The 21,494-nt window shown below is 46.2% G+C and overlaps 1 protein-coding gene across 2 annotated transcripts in view; it reads left to right on the top strand.

Annotated features, from left to right (window-relative positions):
• The window catches only part of KCNB1 (potassium voltage-gated channel subfamily B member 1), a 125,752-nt gene extending 106,589 nt beyond the window's left edge, over nt 1-19,163 (top strand). The window contains exons 3-4 of one of the 2 annotated variants that reach the window (XR_008674593.2): nt 1,782-4,433; nt 19,074-19,163. Coding sequence is in view for 1 of the 2 variants with exons in the window: in XM_019017497.4 (XP_018873042.1) it covers nt 1,782-3,791 (2,010 nt within the window). In the remaining variant the exon portion in view is untranslated. Of the gene's footprint in view, nt 1-1,781; nt 12,876-19,073 lie in introns of those variants that run through there. The other variant, XM_019017497.4, reaches the window with a different exon arrangement.
• The last annotated feature ends 2,331 nt before the right edge of the window (nt 19,164-21,494 follow it).

Here is a 21,494-nt window from a genome sequence, read left to right as displayed (position 1 = left end):
CATGTGCCACCACACCCAGCAGATTTTTTTATTTTTTATAGAGACAGGGTCTCACTGTGTTGCCCAGGCTGGTCTCGAACTCCTGGGCTCAAGCAATCCCCCCACCTTAGCCTCCCAAAGTGTTGGGATTACAAATGTAAGCCACCATGTCTAGGCTAAGGCTCAGCTTTCTCTGATGTTTTTATGGCATCTCTGTCCCCTACATTTGGGAGACAGTTGCTTGAGGGTTGGGCTTATCATGAAGCTGACTCAAGCCTGGATTCTACTTAACATTTAATTCAGGGACTCACCCTCCCGTAACCCACTCACAGCCTAGGTTCCTGAGCTCAAATTTCTCAAAGGTAGGTTGGCTAAGCCCCAGTGTACGGATTGGCTTAACTTGGATTTTTTTATCCAAACTTCATGCTCTGATCATTGGCAGGCAGGATCAAATGATACAACCATGGTGACCAGGCCCTCCCTTCCCACTTAGCAGGGGCAGAGGAAGAGAAAGGGAAAATCTACAAAAGCAAGACAGGTATAGGGGACCCAATAGACAGGTTTAGGGGTTTGGATTTTTTCATGAGGAGCCCTGGAGATTTATTAAGCAAAGGAGTAATGTGATTGGATTTGTATTTTTGAAAAAAAAAAAAAGAGACTGAGAGCAATTGATTACATCTGTTTGCTTTTCTGCATAGTCTGTAGACTGGCCTACTGGCCTAGATTCCATTAATTTCAACATATATCCATTGAGCCCTTTCTCTGGGCCAAGCTCTCTTCTTGATCCAGGGGACTCAAAGGTAGTTAAGCCAAGGTCTTTAGCCCCCAAAAGCACATAGTTCCAATCAGGAGTTAACATGGGCCCAGAATGTCTGTGCCTTCCTAGGAATTACCTGCAAAATCTTGAGTGTCTAGGCATTTTTCTAGCAAAAGGTTAGCTTTCATCTGATTTTTTTTCCCTTTGTTCTTCTATAGAGACAGAGTCTCACTATGTTGCCCAGGCTAGACTCGAACTCCTGGCCTCAGACGATCCTCCTGCCTAGGTCTCCCAAAGTGCTGGGATTACAGACATGAGGCACCATACCCAGCCGAATCTGATTTTTAACACAGCCTTAAGAGCTCATGTTCTTGGGCCACACAGACCTGGGTTAAAATGCTGGCTCTTCCACTTACTAGCTGTGGAAACCCAAGTGTCCGCATCTGTTCAATGGAGCTAATAGCACTGAACGGGGTTATTATAAGAATGAAATGAGCTATTTCATGGAAAGTGCCTAGCACACAATGAACACTCAATCAAGGATAGTTATTATCATTAGTATCATCTCTGTGAAGGTAGTTCCCCATCCAGTGTGAGCCACTGGTCTAGATCAGAAGTCAGCAAATCATGGTTCACAGGCCAAATTCAGTCCACTGCCTATTTTTGTAAATAAAGTTTTATTGAAACACAGCTATGCCCATTCATTTATGTATTATCCAAGGTTGCTTTTATGCTACAGCTGCAGAGTTGAGTCATTGTGACAGACAATGCAGGGTTTCAGGGCCTATAAAATGGTTACTATCTGAAAAAGTATGCTTGAACCCTGGGCTTGCTGATAGCTTTAAAACATTTCATTTCTCTGGGCCTTGGTTTCTACATCTAGACAATAAATGGATTACAACAAATTCTCTTTTTGGCTCATTAAATGACTAGTGAAATGTGAAAATGCTCTTGAACACTGAGGAGTGCCCTGTAGATCCAGGATATTATGATGATCATCCTGTGGGGTGGTTGATAACTAAATCCCACTCTCTTCTCCTCACAGATCCTTGCCATAATTTCCATCATGTTCATCGTCCTCTCCACCATTGCCCTGTCCCTCAACACGCTGCCTGAGCTACAGAGCCTCGATGAGTTCGGCCAGTCCACAGACAACCCCCAGCTGGCCCACGTGGAGGCCGTGTGCATCGCATGGTTCACCATGGAGTACCTGCTGCGGTTCCTCTCCTCGCCCAAGAAGTGGAAGTTCTTCAAGGGCCCACTCAATGCCATTGACTTGTTGGCCATTCTGCCATACTATGTCACCATTTTCCTCACCGAATCCAACAAGAGCGTGCTGCAATTCCAGAATGTCCGCCGCGTGGTCCAGATCTTCCGCATCATGCGAATTCTCCGCATCCTTAAGCTTGCACGCCACTCCACTGGCCTCCAGTCTCTGGGCTTCACGTTGCGGAGGAGCTACAATGAGTTGGGCTTGCTCATCCTCTTCCTTGCCATGGGCATTATGATCTTCTCCAGCCTTGTCTTCTTTGCTGAGAAGGATGAGGACGACACCAAGTTCAAAAGCATCCCAGCCTCTTTCTGGTGGGCCACCATCACCATGACTACTGTTGGGTATGGAGACATCTACCCCAAGACTCTCCTGGGGAAAATTGTTGGGGGACTCTGCTGCATTGCAGGAGTCCTGGTGATTGCTCTTCCCATCCCCATCATCGTCAATAACTTCTCTGAGTTCTATAAGGAGCAGAAGAGACAGGAGAAAGCAATCAAACGGCGAGAGGCTCTGGAGAGAGCCAAGAGGAATGGCAGCATCGTATCCATGAACATGAAGGATGCTTTCGCCCGGAGCATTGAGATGATGGACATTGTGGTTGAGAAAAATGGGGAGAATATAGGTAAGAAAGACAAAGTACAAGATAACCACTTGTCTCCTAACAAATGGAAATGGACAAAGAGGACACTGTCTGAAACCAGCTCAAGTAAGTCCTTTGAAACCAAGGAACAGGGATCCCCTGAAAAAGCCAGATCGTCTTCTAGTCCTCAGCACCTGAATGTTCAGCAGTTGGAAGACATGTACAATAAGATGGCCAAGACCCAATCCCAACCCATCCTCAATACCAAGGAGTCAGCAGCACAGAGCAAACCAAAGGAAGAACTTGAAATGGAGAGTATCCCCAGCCCCGTAGCCCCTCTGCCCACTCGCACAGAAGGGGTCATTGACATGCGAAGTATGTCGAGCATTGATAGCTTCATTAGCTGTGCCACAGACTTCCCTGAGGCCACCAGATTCTCCCACAGCCCTTTGACATCACTCCCCAGCAAGACTGGGGGCAGCACAGCCCCAGAAGTGGGCTGGCGGGGAGCTCTGGGTGCCAGTGGTGGTAGGTTTGTGGAGGCCAACCCCAGCCCTGATGCCAGCCAGCACTCTAGTTTCTTCATCGAAAGCCCCAAGAGTTCCATGAAAACTAACAACCCTTTGAAGCTCCGAGCACTTAAAGTCAACTTCATGGAGGGTGACCCCAGTCCACTCCTCCCCGTTCTAGGGATGTACCACGACCCTCTCAGGAACCGGGGGAGTGCTGCGGCTGCTGTCGCTGGACTGGAGTGTGCCACGCTTTTGGACAAGGCTGTGCTGAGCCCAGAGTCCTCCATCTACACCACAGCGAGTGCTAAGACACCCCCCCGGTCTCCTGAGAAACACACAGCAATAGCGTTCAACTTTGAGGCGGGTGTCCACCAGTACATTGACGCAGACACAGATGATGAGGGACAGCTGCTCTACAGTGTGGACTCCAGCCCCCCCAAAAGCCTCCCTGGGAGCACCAGTCCGAAGTTCAGCACGGGGACAAGATCGGAGAAAAACCACTTTGAAAGCTCCCCTTTACCCACCTCCCCTAAGTTCTTAAGGCAGAACTGTATTTACTCCACAGAAGCATTGACTGGAAAAGGCCCCAGTGGTCAGGAAAAGTGCAAACTTGAGAACCACATCTCCCCTGATGTCCGTGTGTTGCCAGGGGGAGGAGCCCATGGAAGCACACGAGATCAGAGCATCTGAACTGCCCTGCCTTGGAGGAGAGACTTTTGGGTGAGGTCCAAAGAGGAGAGCTGTTCAGCTTACCTGCCACAGAGCTTTTCTGCATGAACTCTGGAACAGAAAGGCCCTGTAAAGCCCTCAGAGAGAAGAGAGACTCCAGAGAAGGCTCCCTAAGACCTTGAGAGCCACGACAGGTCCATCAGCATGAAGTTGGCCAAGCCATAGGGCACAGCACCTCCTTGTAACAACTCTATTGCCCTCTTTGGGAAATGACATGAGTGGAACTCACAGCCACCACTACCACCACTTTAGACAGGACTGAGGCCACATACTCCCCATTCTCTCATGGCTTTCCATCTCAGCCTCGGAGGGCAACATTGACACTCCTCCTGGCTTCAGCTAGAGAAGGATGCTGGAACAAGCGGCTGGTGTTGAAAGAGTGGGTTGACCAATTTGGTATTGAATGTTGCCCAGCCACCCCTAGGAACACCTGTCCATCACCTCCTGGATGGATTCCACTGTTAGACAGCTACAGGGAATGATTGGTCATGGGGAAGTCTCTGCGCCATAAGCCACGATCCCAGCGCAAAACCCTTACTCAAATGTCTTCATTGACTTCGGTATTTCGTAGTACCTGAGATTTTATTTTGAGATACCATCAGGGTGAGTTGCACCACTTGTACTCAATTCTAATTGCCCCCTGGCAATCTGGGAAGGGTTCAGAAGGTGGGCACCCAGCCAACAGCATGAACTCAGAGCATTGTTTTAGGGTTGGAGGAGGAACACGCTTTCTTTACATCACTAGTGTAGACTCAAAAGATATGCAAGTGTCAAATATGCAAAAGAAATAGTTTATTCAAAGAGACTGTGTGTTACTGAAGAACAGCATAAAAATACGATTTTTTTTTACTTGCAAAAATGAAAGGAAAAAAATACCCCGCATTGAAATGCCCAGTTCAGACTGAATAATTCCTGCTGCAGCAAGGAAAGTACCTACTACAATAGAAATTCTGTTTTGTTTTCTGTGGTTTTCAAGTTAAAAAAAAAAAGTTAAAATAAAAAGCACTTTATGTTTTTCAAAAATAGGTTCTGCCAGGGACAGTGTCAACATCTTGCACTTTAAAACAAGCACTATTTCCCATGGCCCAATTGTTGGGACTGTAGTTGGATTGTTGCTACCTGCCTGTTTCTGGCCAGCATGGGTAATATTGTGCTGGTATTACTGTCTGCCATATCAAAGTCTGTGGGCTCCTTCCCTGCCCCTCTGAAGCCTTCCCTTAACCCTCATGGGTCAGGAGGGGTTCTTGCCCCTTGGGTGGGGCCTCTCATGAAGTCAAGTATACAGGAGACATGCACATCTCAAAAGGACACAGTGACAGTTGGACATTGGCTGTTTTACTCTGTTCTCTTTCTTGTCAACCAGCTATTGGTTTTTCAGTGTCACTGTCTGTACTAAAAGCTCAACTCTCCTTCCTGCAGCCATCGATGCAGCCAGTACAGACAAAAGCAATAAGTATTTGTGTGCATCCTGAGTGGTTCTGGTGTATTTCTTGGTGTTGGTTTTCCTGTCCTAGTTTGATGACCTGGCATTGTCCTGCCTGCTTTTAGTCCAACAGCACGGTGTTGTTGGCCGTTCCTCAGTACAGTGGCATTAGGTTGAACCACTGATGAATACAATGCTATAGTGTTGGCTCACCTGTCAGTAAAGATGACATGTTATTGGTCTGCCTGTCTGTAGTACGATGGAACAATGTTGTTCTCTTAATGTAATGTTGATGGATGATGTCCCAAGTACAATAGTGTAGTTCTGTCTATCCTCAATACAGTAACAGGCATATGTCTTCCCAATGGAAGAAAGATATGGTATTGGTTCACCTAGTCTTAAGTCTCAATATCATCTGTTGCTGGTCTGCCTGTTAGTACAATGGCATGATCCACCTCTCAGTACACAAATATCATGGAGCTGTTCTGCCTGCTCTTCATACGTAAGGCATAAGGTTGAGCCACCTGCCACACATACGATGAGATGGGATCATTCCACCACCCTTAAAAATACGTCTTCTCTGCTGTATACAAACCCAATTCATAACACTTCTCAGCATCTCCAGAGACTGTAAATCCCCCCAAGAGGGTGCAGTCCTGTTCTTTGCCGCATTAACAGAGAAAACGAAAACGTCACTCTTCCTAGGTATCTTCAGAGTATTCACGCAGCAACTGCAGAGGGACTTAGGGGCAGGGAGAGTGTGAGGTCATCCCGTGCCAGGCAGAGGAAGCAGCACTCCCAAAACACTTTGCTGAACACGCAGTCTGAGCTGGGGACCTCTTGAGGAACGACTGTGGGACAGTTCTCCGCCGACCATCTCACATGTCTCTTCTTTGTTTTCATCACCATTAATGTCCACCATCAGCACAAATGTGAAAATTCAGGGAAAAAAACAAATGCTTTTTGATAAAAGTAAATAGTTGTGATTTCCAATTCAGATATTTTTAGAGCTGATGCTATCTGTAAAAAATAATAATAATAATATAGTCTATTTTACATATCAGGAAAGTGAACATGTTTCAATATAGCCATATATATTGAGAAGGAACTTACCACCCCTTCTTCCAATCGAGGCATTTCATTTGTTGGTTGAAGCAGATGAGAAGTGTACAGATTGAAAATGATTTCTTTGTTTTTTTTTTTAAAAAAAACGAAAACCAATTGGTGCAACTCTCCTTGTAACCAAAGGCCCTTTCTGCCTTCTGTGGTCATGTAGGACCTGGCCCTTCCTTCCTTGTGTATTTTGTCCAACCGTAAAGTAGCATTTTATTGAGTCACTTTTGAAGGACGAATTCAGAAGTATCATTAAGAACCTACCTTTTCAGGCTTCATAGCCAGAGTCCTATAGAGTTCTTATAGAAACAGAATAACTGAAATTCAGCATATACTATGCTTAGAAAGTATTCCGTTTGGGTTTGATTGGGTTTTTTTTTCTTTTACTTGTGTGTGTATGTATTGGGGGAGTATAGCTTTTATTCTGTGCTCAATTCGAAATAGAGTATTATAAGTTTTCCCAGCCCATCCACCTGCTAAAAAAGAACATATCCAAATTTTAATATGCATACACCCAACCTGTACCTATGTATGTGAATATACATGCACTGGGAAATCTACCTAAGAGTCTTCACTGAGAAGTTCACTCGATAGAAAGGTCTTGATAGAGAAGAGAAGAGGAAAGCAATGGTCTGAAGGTAAATCCTGCTTTAACTTGGTGGTCCATTTCCCATTCATTCCTGAACCAATGAGAGCAGAAAGAAACAAGTCAACCCAAACAAGCAAACTAGGGGCTGGACGCGGCGAATGGATGCTGGTCAGTTTGGCGAATTCACTGAAACTCATCAAGAACTCAGCTGAACTTGCATTCCAACTTCCACCATTATCAGAAAGGGCTAGGGACCAGGTAGCCATGTGTCCCAATCACAGGGGGAGAGTCTGCCACCGGCGGTGAGAGAGGTGGGGAAGCTTTGGAGGAGACAGTATATTCACCTTTTTATCTTTGGGTAAAAGAAACCAACAGGACTTTGGTGCAGTAGATTTCTCAGTGCCTTCTTTAGGAATTCTATCTTAAGCACACTTCAAGGGGAAAGAAAAAAGGAGGAGAGAACATTTGTTCCCGTGAAGTCCCGTTCTCCAAAGGACTGGGGATCAAGAAGGAAGAAGAGTAAGAAGGAAAAACAACAAAATCCTGAGGAGGCCATTTCTTTTAACCCACCCAGCTTGTCCCTGAAAACTGCTGGTGATACAAACTTTTTCAAACTGACTTCCAGCTTCTCCATGTGTCTTGGTAACTGTAGCCTCGTCTCTGCCCTTTCTCCTAATAAGATCCATGTTTCTAAGGAGAAAAACAAAACAGTATTCTCTTCTGTAAAACTGTAATGTATTGTTGATATTTGTAACTATTGTATATTTCTGTCTTGCTCCAGTCCCAGCTGGAGTGTCTAGTTCCATGGACAAGGGGATATTTAAAATTCACCACGGACAAGGGCCACTAAAGCCAGGTCTCTATCACTAATCTCTCTCCTATTCTTATTTCTCTACCAACTAATCTCAAGTAACAATACCCCAGGCTTTTTTTCAGCCTCAATTCAAGTAACTTTGAATCAAAAGAGAGCAAGGCAAAAAGCCTCCGGACATGCTTCTTTGGGAAAGGACTTTTTCTGTCGCTGCAGAGTGGGCAGGAGGGAGAAGGGGCTCCCCTGAGACCCCGGCAGGACAATGGAAAGCTTCCAGCCCCGAGCTGATGTTTCCTCACCTATCACTGCTTATAGGACAGCATCCAAATGCTTTCATGTCACTCAGCCCAGGCAACCCAAACCAGTCCTGGCTACACCCAGAAATAAGAGTTACCTCTGCATTTTCTGTTGCCATTTTTCTGGCTCTAGAAGTATCTGATGCGCGACTATGTCATAGAATGTCCACGCATCTCAGAGTAGTCTATTTTTCTGTTCAGATAAAATATATATATATGTATTTTTAGCAAATTTATAATAGGGCAATTGAGTCTAATTTCTTCTTTTGTAATACAGAACAATATCTTAGGAGTTTCATTGTTGGTCATTATCGTAGCTGATGTTTTCTGGTCTTTCGCAGTTCCTACCATTGTCCCTTGGGTTGTTTGGGTTTTCTTCCTTTTGATTCTGATTTCTTGAGGGTGGGGAAAGACTTTGGGGTTTGACTTCCTTGTGTAGGCATTTCTTGACACTAGGCCTGGACTCTGTCAATGCTGTGACTTTCCTCATTCATTTCTGTGTGTTTCTCCCATTCGTTGTTCTTAAGAATCCAGGGCATGAATGCAGGAATGAGACCCAGGGAAGCAGAGCTACAGATGGCCCTCAAAATCAGGATGGGATGTGGGCTGGTTTCGCTTATATCCCACACCCCTTTAGGGATCTGAAGGGACTGAGTTTTCTTATCCCCAGAGATCTTGGAACCAAAAATCTCATGCAAGCAAACTCATCACTGGCATTTCTGAGATCCAGAACACATGTGAGTCCCTCCTGGCTGGGCTGCTCCCACACGTCCAGCACCCTGTCGGCCTGTAACATCAATCAGATCTGAAGGTCAGAGCTTTTTCAGGTTCTCGTGAACCTCACAAGAACATGCTGGGCCTCCGATCTCACCAACTTGTTTATCAGTTCCTTGTTTCAATCTGTTTATTTATTTATTTTTTGTTATTATTATTTTGAGACAAAGTCTTGCTCTGTTGCCCAGGCTGCAGTGCAATGGCGCAATCTCGGCTCACTGCAACCTCCTCCACCCAGGTTCAAGTGATTCTCATGTCTCAGCCTCCTGAGTAACTGGGATTACAAGAGCGCACCATCACGCCCAGCTAATTTTTGTATTTTTAGTAGAGGCAGAGTTTCTCCATGTTGGCCAGGCTGGTCTTGAACTCCTGACCTCAGGTGATCTGCCTGCCTCGGCCTCCCAGTGCTAGGATTACAGGTGTGAGCCACCACTGCACCCAGTCCATTTCAATCCATTTCTAACAGCTTCACCAAAAAACAGTGGCCAGACACCCTTGCAGCCAAACCCTGAGAAGAGATGTGCCCGAATCTGCTAGCTCATCTCCCCTTCCCTTGCCAGCTGCCTGGCTCCATAGAGCAGGAGGTGTGTGGCAAGGACAGGGGCAGTTTTCCAGCTTCCACCTATCCACGCCTGGGGGAGTTTTTGGGCTGTCCTGATAATTAATTCCAGAGGCAGTTTTCAGTCCTGGGTGGGCGGAGGACATCTCACTAGGCAGGATCTTCAGCAGAAAGTGATTCTCCATCCGTCAACTCATGCAGGAAGATGAAGAAAGCCCAGATAATCTCCAACTTGCATTTGTTTAGGTTTTGGTATACCACCCACCTCACTGTCAGCTGCAGGGCTCGGGGCTCTGCCCAGAATCAGAAATTTGAGCCAAACTGGGACCCTCAGATGGCAGTGAGCCATCCCATCGGATAACTCCCAAGAGGAAGCCAACTCAAATATGAATTGTATTATTCTGGACTATGACCCTGATCAGAGTTCTCCCACCCCGAAAACCTCTGATAGTCTGGTTTGAACCAGAGTTAAATAAAACAGACAAGATTTTTTTTCCTTTGCACAAGAGCAAAAAAACAAAACAAAAAAAAGTCTGCCAGTAGTTTCCTGGGTTTGATGCCCAGATAAGCAAACACTGTTGCCTATGGCTGTTGCTGTTTTCATCAAGAAAGAGGTTATACAGTTTGCATTTCCATCCACTCTCCCTGATTTTATCTTAACCTAGAATTTCTCCTGAACTTCCCCAAATGCCAACTTGAATTTGGGTAGGGCTCTGTTAATCGAGGGAACCCTCATCTTCACTTATAAACCTAATTCTCTGTTCCTCCCTCCAAAGATCCTGAAAAGATCTCCTAAAGGCTGGCCAGGATGGGGTGGAGTGGGGCAGTGCACCTGAAGAAAAAAACCACTTAGCTGCCAGCTGGCTGTATGCAAGTTCTCCGAAAATTTCTATTGTATGAAAGGGATGGGGTCAATTGCAGCTCAAATTAAGGAAGCCCTCCTAACAGGCTGGGTTGTCTGAGCATGGAACTCAATGCCATGGTGGACAGTGAGCTCCCTTATATCACAGGTGTTTAAAGAGAGGCTGGCTAGATGGTGTAAAAAATGGGCATTGCAGAGGGGCCCTAGCATTGCATGGAAACTGGGCTGAACAACCACAGAAATTCCTCTTTGTTTCTTGGGGTGTGTGTGTGTGTGTGTGTGTGTGTGTGTGTGTGTGTGTGTGTGTAGGTGGTTTCAACACTCTGGATATAAGCTCAAGCCACTGAGGCAAAAGCATGCAGCACAATTAGCAGGAATGCAACTTCTGGGCTTTGGAGCTCTCAGAGGGGGTGTCCAAGAGACAAGTCTGCTTCCTTCTGGCTCCGTCTTGGAACATTTTAATGACTGTCAGTCACCAATCCAACCCATCCCCAGTGGCTTACCAGGTACCACATTGGGATGAGACTCATGCTACCCTTCCCCAGGCCAGCCAAGGAGCAATCCACGCTGTCCCCCATCCCTGGCTGGCTGTCTTATGGTGCTTCAGCCCCTCCACCCAGCTCCTGTGCCCTCATGAGCCTGGGGCTTTCTGTACAAAAGATGCAATGATATCTGTTCCCCACTAGCCATCCCCACAATGAACAACTTCCCAGGCAATAGCAAATGGCTCCATTCCAAAAGGGCTTGTTTTTTTTGGTAAATCAAATAAGAGATCCCACTCAAGACCTTTGAAAGTCCCCGTCGATGAAAAAAATCCAGAAGGGTCAAAAAAGAAAGGCAGCTTTTAATCCAGTTTCACAGCAAAACCAGGCTCTTGGCTGCCTCCAAGCAGAATGCCCACTCTCCTGCAGCTGTGGCCTCCATCCCAAATCATCCTGCATACTGCATTCTCCAAGGAAAGCATTTGACAAGAGAGGGTTTATGTATGGTGGATTGGGAGGAAGTGAGACTTCAACCTCAGGGTGAACCGAAGACTGGTTTGTCTTTGGTTGTTTTAGTATGAGTTTGGGCAGGATGATATGTTTGGATGGGTAGAATGAGCAGCCGCCTTCCTTTGAAACCAAAATAAAATAAAAACCAGTTTTCAAGATTCCTCCCAACTCCTCACTGGAGGCTCTGCCCTGCAGAATCACTCAAGTTGCAACAACACAAGGAGACAAAAATAGGATAATTCATGAAAATATAAGAAACTCCCAATTCCATCCCATTAGGATGCCCTCAAGGGGCCATGCAGGGATCTTCCCGTACTTCCTGCTTCCCTGATCTGAACCGAGATTGGAAAGAGGCAGGCAGCAGAGAAGATGCCCAAGAAACTCTGACATATCCACAGCTTGGCTCCGCCCCTTGGGCTTCACTGGGGTTTGGGCCTCCCTCTTGGTTGAGCTGAGTGTGCCTGAGTGGGTGGGGACAGGGAGGATTCTCCAGGTCTATCTTGATTTCAATCCAAGGTCAAAAATTGAGAATCTTATTTTCTGCACCAGGAACTCAGGGTTATCCCCAACCTATGCCGTTGGCACATGATGGTCATCCAACCTGTGTTTTTGTGAGTGAGTGAATGTGTGACTGGTTGGCCTCTGAGAGGATGACTGGATGCGTGAATGTGTGAGTGAATGGGGGAGTTAATGAATCCCTACCTAACTGTGAAGAGAAGAAAAATGAGGAGCCCCTCTCCTACTGAAATCCATAACTGCCCCATCAAGGTCATCTTTCTTTGACTCAAGATGACATCTCAATTTGATGCTTGTAGGCCCCAAGCTGATAAGGGCCACAGCCCTCACAGAGCCACACTTCCTGGGGGCCCACAGGGCAGCTCTGCCCTCCTTCCTCTTCCCCTACCCTGCATTTCTCAGCCTCATGTTCTATTTTAGCTCACACACGACCCATGGGGGGGACCACCAAGTGGTTTTCCAATGGACTAAGCCAAGGGTTCGAAGTTGGGACTTCCCTTGGTCTGGTACTTCCTGGGGCAGAAACATAGGAGCCAACATCTGGAAACTGGATCGCATTCCCTGAGCCATGGGAGTCCAGCTGGATATTAAGGCCAGCCTGCCCTCCAGCTTTTAGAGCCGAAGATCTTTTTTCTGAGCCCCAAAGCCGTCATGATAGTATGCCCCCAGATCCCATCAGCTAAGACCCTGTCTCTCCCAGGAACCCGTCGTGTGAGGTTGGGGCTTTTCTGCCAGTAAAGCCATTCTGATCACCTCACCCTTGACAGGGGCCAAGCCAATCACATTAGCCATAAATGACCAATGTCCTCAGCCACTCTTTTCTCGGGGGTGCATTCGTGGGTCCTATTCATCTCTCGTCAGTTAACGTCTCTAGTCCTTCCTGTAAAGGTGAAAATAAGCATTGCGCATGTGCGCAACACACACACACACACACACACACACACACACCCCAGTGTCTTTTTATGCATGTGGTGAGATGAAATTGTGATCTTTGTGTGACCTCCAGCTGCTGTCTTGTCTTGTAAAATATGTCCAAATGTTTAAGAATTTCTAAGCAAATGGTCCCTTAATGAAGTCTGCAGAGTTCAATAAAAGGTATGGAAAAAACAAGCCTGGTGGAGTTTATTTTTTGGAGGGCACAGGGAGGCGAGATGGGAAGCGCTGTAAGGGGACTTGAATCACGAATCCTGTCTCCAGGCGGCATCAGCTTTTTCTCTTCCCCCCAGAAGAGGAAGGACATGAAAATATAACTGGCTTTTCACCCCCACTATGCAAGCCAGTGGTAACCCATCCTACACGATATTCATGAATCAAAGTTCCAACTCTGGTCATTTAGTTCTCATGTCAACTATGCCTGGGCATCTCATTAAAAACTGTCTCACCATAGAAGGCATAAGCTCAAATGACTACTGGGGCAGAGCAGGTAACATAAATGAGTAAAGCAACTTAACTAAGAGACATAAGGGGGTGGTGGTGAGTGCGATAAAAAACAGAACACACACCCTGTCTAAAGGGGTGAACACCATTCATCTCCAGCTGGTTGTTACCCCATAGGGATGTGGGCCCAGCATTATTAGATCTTTCTAAGAGAAGTCAGAAATCTGGATTTTTACAGGAAATACCCAACTTTTAAATGTTAGCAACTATGGCTGGGCATGTGGCTCACGACTGAAATCCCAGGACTTTGGGAGGCCAAGGCGGAGTTCGAGACCAACCTGGCCAGCATGGTGAAATCCTGTCTCTACTAAAAAATTAAATAAATAAAAAATAAAAATAAATAAACATTAGTGATTAATTCCATTTTTTGTAGTCCTGTACTGGCCAAAGGAAATATATCTGTAGGCAGACCAGAGCCCATAGGCTACCTTTCTGTGATCTCTGCCTTACTGATAGGGCTCAAAGATTTCTATATTTGTTTTTGGGAGGTTTTTTGTTGTTGTTTTTGAAACATAGTCTCACTCTGTTGCCCAGGCTGGAGTGCAGTGGCACAATCTCTGCTCGCTGCAGCCTCCACCTGCCGAGTTCAAGCAATTCTCGTGACTCAGCCTCCAGAGTAGCTAGGATTACAGGCACATGCCACCACACCTGGCTAATTTTTTGTATTTTTTAATAGAGACAGGGTTTTGCCATGTTGGCCAGGCTGGTCTTGAACTCCTGGCCTCAAGTGATACACCCACCTCAGCCTCTCAAAGTACAGAGATTACAGGCATGAGCCACTGTGCCCAGCCTTCTGTATTTATCAACTGCTGTGTAACAAATTACCCCCCAAACTCTAGCAAGTTGAACCATTTATTATCTCATGGTTTTTGTGGGTCAGGAATTCAGGAACATCTTTAGCTGAGTGGTTCTGGCTAGGGGTCTCTCACAAGGTTGCAATCAAGACACAGCTGCAGTCCTCTGCTTGACTGGGATGGAAGACCTGCCTCTAAGTTGGCTGAGGAGACCTCAGTTCCTTACTGGCTGTTGGCGGGAGGCCTCAGTTGCTCACCATGTGGACTTCTCCATAGGGCTCTTGAATATCCTCACAGCATGGAAGCTGGCATCCCCCAGGGGCAGTGGTCCAACAGAGAGGGGTAAGGAGAAAGGCACAATGCGTCTTGTGGCCTAGTCTCAGAAATCAGAAACCATCACTCGCACCAAATTCTATTTGTTAGCAGTGAGTCACCAAATCTGGTTCACACTTAGAGAGAGGTAATTCTACCTCCTGGGGAAAAAGGATCAAATATTTTGTGGACATATTTTAAAATCATTACCTTTCAAAAGCCCATTGAGTGAAAAGGGTAGTTTCCAGACTTTAGGATTTCATAGCCCAGTAAAAAAAAAATTTATTCTTATTTGTCTAGAGATGTGGTCTCACTCTGACACCCAGGCTGGGGAACAGTGGTGCAGTCTTAGCTCACTGCAGCCTCGAAATCCTGGACTCAAGCCACCCTTTTGCCTCAGCCTTCCAAGTAGCTGGGACTACAAGTGCCTACCACCATGCCCAGATAATTTTTTATTCAGCTTAGGGAAGTGTATAAGCCTTGCTGACATTTTATTTTGCCAAGTAAAGATGTGGAAAAAATGACTATCATGTACTATATATTATCTTAGTAAAACAAAGGATATATCAAACCCATAAAATATACAACCTCAGAATAAAGACCATCCTGAAAAAAACAAAACTTCTATTCTTTCTTTCTTTCTCTCTTTCTCTCTCTCTCTCTCTCTCTTGCTCTCTCTCTCTTTCTTTCTTTCTTGAGACTGAATTTTGCTCTGTCGCCCAGGCTGGAGTGCAGTGGCACGGTCTCGGCTCACTGCAATCTCTGTCTCCCAGGTTCAAGCAATTCTCCTGCCTCCTGTAGCTAGGATTACAAGCACCCGCCACCACACCTGGCTAATTTTTGTATTTTTGATAGAGAGGGGGTTTCACCATGTTGGCCAGGCTGGTCTCAAACTCCCGGCCTCAGGTGATCCGCCCGCCTTGCTCTCCCAAAGTGCTGGGATTACAGGCACAAGCCAACACACCCGGCCTTATTATGTTTTTTAATAGATCAAACCTTCTCAAATTCAGCACTACTGACATTTAGGGCCAGCTCTTGCTCTGTTGTGGGGTCTGCCCTGGGCACTGCAGGGTGTTTAGCAACATCTCTGACCTCTACTCACCAGATGCCAGTAATACCTCCCCCCATTTGCAACAACCAAAAATGTCTCCAGAAATTGCTAGATGTCCCCTGGGGGACATCACCTCCAGTTGAGAAGAGGCACAAAATCTCAAATCCAAAAGATGCAATGAAAAGTGAAATTTCCCTTACACCCCTGGACCCCTGTCCCCCTGTCCCTAGAGGCCACCAGTTTCTCACGTATCCTTCCAGAGATCATTTTTGCAAACACACACACACACACACATACATATAACCGATGTGTAGCGTGCGTGTGTTGTTTTGTTTTGCTTTGTTTTATTTTACCCCATACAAATAGTAAGAGTGCCATATACACTGCTCTGCATCTTGCTTTTTTCATTTAATGTATCTTGGAAATCATTCTGTATTAATACACGAAGAGCCTCCTCATTCTTTCATAAGCCTATGTTGTGTTCTATTATACATGGTAATTGCCAGTCTCCTACTCCTGAACGTTCAAGTTGCTTTCAACTTCTGCTATAACAAACAGTGCTGAAATGAATGGCCTGTCAGCCGTTCCTCTGGGCTCTGCCTTCAAAATAGATCTGGGATCTGCATTTCTTGCTCCTCCACTGCTGCAGCTTGGGGCCAGGCCACCATTGTTTATTGCCTTCATATTGTACCACGTCCAGACCAGCTTCCCTATTTCTGCCCTTGATCTTTCAGGTTCTTCTCAACATAATGGCCAGAGGGGTCCTGTCAAGCTGTCAGTCTGATCATGTCACTTTGCCATCAAAACCTTCCAAAGGCTTTCTGTCACATGTTAAATAAAGTCCAAAGTCCCTGGCTTGGTCTGCAAATACTTACATCCACTGGCTCCTGCATGCTTCTCTATTTCATCTCCCACAGCTCTCACCCAAGGGTGCCTGCTCTAACATCCCGGTCTCCCCACTCTTTCTCAGACACACCCACAGTGGACCCACCTAATGGAGTAGCCACATTCTGATCCCCTTCCAGTCCCCTCTGCCCTCTTTAATCTGTGTACAGAGCATTGAGATGACTGGCCCAAGATCACCCAGCTAGGAAGGGGCAAAACTGAATTTTTTTTTTTTTTTTTTGAGACAGAGTCCCGCTCTGTTGCCCAAGCTGAAGTGCAGTGGTGTGATCTCGGCTCACTGCAATCTCCGCCTCCTGGATTCAAGCAATTCTCCTGCCTCGGTAGCTGGGATTACAGGCATGCGCCATCATGCCCAGCTAATTTTTGTACTTTTAGTAGAGATGGGATTTCGCCATGTTGGCCAGGCTAATCTCAAACTCCTGACCTCAAGTGATCTTACCACCTTGGCCTCCCAAAGTGCTGGGATTACAGGCGTGAGCCACTGCACCCAGCCAAAACTGGGGTTTTAACTCAAACCTATCTGATTTTACCAGTTTACTGCCTCTACCAAAAAGATCAAGCATGATAATTCATGAGGCTGGCTGTGCAGGGTTTAAGAAAGATGGGGCTGGAACTCAATTGCCTGAGTTCAAAATCCTAACTGCTCCACTTACTGGCTATTGGCACCAAGGGGGTCTTTAGCATCCTTGCTTCAATGTCCCCATCTGCAAAATGAGACTAATTCACTTTAGCAACCGTTAGGTTTTAAGCCCCTCAGGACCAGTAACAGGATAAGGAGATCCAGGCAGTAATGTACACATGCAGGAGGTTGGATCCTATCTTTACTTGAAATGTTGATATTTTGTTTATGGGTTTGGGGCATTATTTTTTATTTTTTTAAATATTACAGACAGGGTACAGTGGCTCATGCCTATAATCCCAACACTTTGGAGGCCAAAGCAAGGGGATCACTTGAGCCCAGGAGTTCAAGACCAGCCTGGGCAACGTGGTGAAATCCCATCTCTATAAGAAATACAAAAATTAGGCTGGGCGCGGTGTCTCACGCCTGTAATTCCAGCACTTTGGGAGGCCGAGGTGGGCAGATTACGAGGTCAAGAGATTGCGGCCATCCTGGCCAACATGGTGAAACCCCATCTCTACTAAAAACACAAAAATTAGCTGGACATAGTGGTGCACGCCTGTAGTCCCAGCTACTCGGGAGGCTGAGGCAGGAGAATCGCTTGAACCCAGGAGGCAGAGGTTGCAGTGAGCTGAGATCGCGCCACTGCACTCCAGCCTGGTGAAAGAGTGAGACTGTTGTCTCAAAAAAAAAAAAATTAGCCAGGTGTGGTGGCATGTGCCTGTAGTCTCAGCTACTTGGGAGGCTGAGGCAGGAGGATCTTTTGAGCCTAGGAGTTCAAGGCTGCAGTGAGCCATGATCACACCACTGCACTCCAGCATGGGTGACAGATCGAGACCCTGTCCCAGAAAAAAAAAGGCAGTAAAATGTTCCTTATTTCAATTTCTGAGGTTGTGGGTGTGTGTGTGAACATGATATGTGACATGGCATGATTCCTGAGTTTTTGGTACCCCCTTAAGTCTTGCATATTTTGATATTTTGGAGATGAAGCACTCAGCAAAGCAAATCCCTGCCTTCAAGAGACACACATCCCAGTGGGGGAGGCTGCCAATAAACAGATAAAAATATATGACACTTCTGGTGCTAAGAAGAAAAATGAAGTTGGGTAAAGAGACAGAGACATGGGGCTAAGAATAGTACCCCTCACACAAGAGTTGGTGTAAAGATTAAAAGAAATAATCCATGCGAAGGGCCTCGTACAGAGGCTGGCACCATATGTGCTATGGAAACATTGGCCACCGATGTGATTTCCATGCTGGGCCCGAGGTTCAAGACTCCGGAGCTCTGCCCCCCAGGAGCTTTCAGCATGGGGTAGCGTTTCATGAACTGTGTATCAGGACCCACTGGGGCAGCAGCTCTCAAACTCTGTGTGCCATGGACCCTCTCACAAATCCAGTGAAACCCACAGACCCCCTTCTCAGACTCAGAATAATATTTAAATGCCAATACATAAGGGTTTTTTTTCCTCACGCTCTTTTTTTTTCTTTTTTTTTTTTAAAGAGACAGGGTCTCACTCTGTCACCCAGGCAGGAGTGCAGTGGCATGATCACGGCTCACTGCAGTCTCGGTCTTTCTGGTCAAGCGATCCTCCCACCTCAGCCTCCCAGGTAGCAGGGACTACAGGGGCTTGCCACCACACCCAGTTATTTTTTAAAAGATGGGGTCTCTTATCATTTTTTATAGAAACGGGGTCTCACTATGTTGCCCAAGCTGCTCTCCGAACTCCTGGCCTCAAGCAATTTTCCTGCCTCGGCCTCCCAAGTGCTGGGATTATGGGTGTGAGCCACTGCACTTAGCCAAATACATAGGTTTACAAAGGAAACCTACTGAAATGCAATTATCAAAATATTTTAGATGTGTGATGTAGTAATACAAGTGCTTCTTTATTAACAAATTAAATAACAAGATCGGGCCAGGCCTGGTGCTCACACCTGTAATCCTAGCACTTTGGGAGGCTGAGGCAGGAGGATCACTTGAGGCCAGGAATTCAAGGCTCCAGTGAGCTATGACTGAGCCACTGAACTCCAGCCTGGATGACACAGCGAGACCCTGTCTCAAATAAATAAAAAGTTCCAGCAAAAAGTATAGTAACGACCACAATTTTGAGGTAGTGAAGATCATAAATGTTATTTTGAGACATCTGCAACAAACATACTGAGATACAAAACAATCTGTGATTTTTCTTCTAGAGACAAGATCTTACTCTGTCACTCCAGCTGAAGTGCAATGGCGTGATCATAGTTCACCGCAGCCTTGAACTCCTGGGCTCAAACGATCCTCCCACCTCAGCCTCCTGAGTAGCTGGGACTGCAGGCGCATGCCACCACTCCCAGCCTGTGATTTTTGTGTGTGTGAAACATAATTACTATGAAACATATTACTATGATTTGTTGCCTATATTCATACCTAAAGGAAGTGCTGTATTTCAACTAGAGGTCAGTGAAAATAAAATTATATCGTTTTGTTCTATACAAGTTTGTAGACCCAGATTATGAACTCCCGCATTTGGGGGTTTTGACATATTTCATGGGTCATGACTAGCAATTTTGTAATGAAAGAATAAAATAGACTGGAGTAGAATAAACTAGAATCGAATCGAAGTCAGCATGCATTGCTCATAAAAGGTAAGTACAGATTCATGAAACTTTCATGTCAATTGTGTGTGCGTGTGTGTGTGTTACAGGTCATGCTGCAAAATATACTTCTTCCTGCAACTTAACAGTCAAAAATATCTGAAACACAATGGTGTACAGGCACACAGGCCCAGCTCAGCCACTGCCACATTGCAGGCACCCGCAAACACCCCTGTCCTTCCCTCTGATCCCTGTCAGCCTTGGCTTGGTCCCTGTCTGCTCTCCTGCCCATGCACAAGTATGCACATCACATTCAAGCTTATAAAAGGCCACGTTGTCTGTGACTGCACAGCTTTCCCCCCTCCTTGGGCAGAGGAGCAGGTGTGGCAATGCCCATGTCCTGAGCTCATCGCCTGTTTGAGGACCTGTCCCTCCTGATGACCACATGGCCCCACAGCAAATATTAGGAGAGCCAGCTGGTGGCATGTCTGAAGGTGCCAGGCTGCAAAGGGTTGGAGCTAATGAAACCACCTCTGATGAGACACTGTAGGGAACTAAGGCAGGGCAGATGTTTCTGTGCTTTTCTGTACATGTGTGCATTCTTATTCCCAATCCTAGCTATTGAAGGGGATAGCCTGGGAGAGGGAACGTGAATCACAAGAACAAACTTCTAAAGGAATCTACTCTCCAGTCTCCCGAGTGCAAAGGAGTTTGACATTCTGCAGATAGGAGGTGAATGAACTAATGATTGCACTCAGATGTGTGGGCAATTAACTCTGTACTAATAAGCAGGAAATTGGTAAAGGGAAAAGATAAGCTTTGTGTCAGGGGTGGGCGTGGGGGATGGGGAGCCAAGCTGCAGCTCAGCCTAGTGGTTCAGAATAGAAACTTTGGGGTCTGAAACATCTGAGTTCAGATCCTGGCTACCCCACTTCTTCGGTGTGTGATTTAGGGCCAGTCATTTTCTCTCTCTGCACCTTGATTTTCTAGTCTGTCAAATGGGGAAATAATAGCATCTACCTCAAAGGGCTGCTGCTGAGGCTTCGATGGAAGGATATGAAGTGCTTATGAACAGGCATTGAGTGAGTGTTCAATAGCGGTAGCTCTCATCCTAACCATCTCTATTATCCCACTGCAGCCTGGGGCCTAGCTATGTTCCTTAATGGGTATCTATGCCAGGTGCTGTGGCTCACACCTGTAATCCCAGCACTTTGGGAGGCCGAGGTGGGTGGATCACCTGAGGTCAGGAGTTTGAGACCAGACTGGCCAACATGGTGAAACCCGTCTCTGCTAATAATACAAAAATTAGCCAGGCATGGTGGCACATGCATGTAATCCCAGCTACTTGGGAGGCTGAGGCAGGAGAATCGCTTGAACCCGGGAGGCGGAGGTTGCAGTGAGCCGAGATTGTGCCATTGCACTCCAGCCTGGGTGACAAGAGCAAGACTCTGTCTCAGAAAAAAAAGGGGGGCGGGGAATCTATTGTTCAGGCTCAGCATCTCACAGTGCCAGAAATAACAAAGAACATATAATCAAACCAGTTAACATTTACTCAGAATCTACTGGGTGCCAGACACTGCTCCAAGCACTAATTAGCATTTGCTAATTTCTTAGCAACAACCCTATGAAATACAACCTATGAAGTCATCATCAAAGGAGTCATCATGAAATTATTATCATCAATGACACTGTGAAATTACCACAATATTTAGTTTACAGATGAAAAACTTTATTCATTACCTATTGCTGTGTAACAAATTATCCCAACACTTAGCAGCTTAAAACAACAATCGTCACTTACATTTCACATGGTTTCTGTGGCTCAGGTATTTGAGAGTGGCTTAGCTGGACGGTTCCTGTACAGACTCTCTTGCGAAGTTGCAGTCAAGACAGACGTCAGCTGGCGCCAGGCACAGTGGCTCATGCCTGTAATCCCAGCACTTTGGGAGGCTGAGGCAGGAGGATCACTTGAGGCCAGGAGTTTGAGACCAACCTGGGCAACATAGTGAGACCCTGTCTCTACAAAAATAAAAATAA

The sequence above is a fragment of the Gorilla gorilla genome, chromosome 21, assembly GCF_029281585.2.
Source record: "Gorilla gorilla gorilla isolate KB3781 chromosome 21, NHGRI_mGorGor1-v2.1_pri, whole genome shotgun sequence".
NCBI classification, from domain to species: Eukaryota; Metazoa; Chordata; class Mammalia; order Primates; family Hominidae; genus Gorilla; species Gorilla gorilla.
This window is presented reverse-complemented; position numbering and strand designations above follow the sequence as displayed.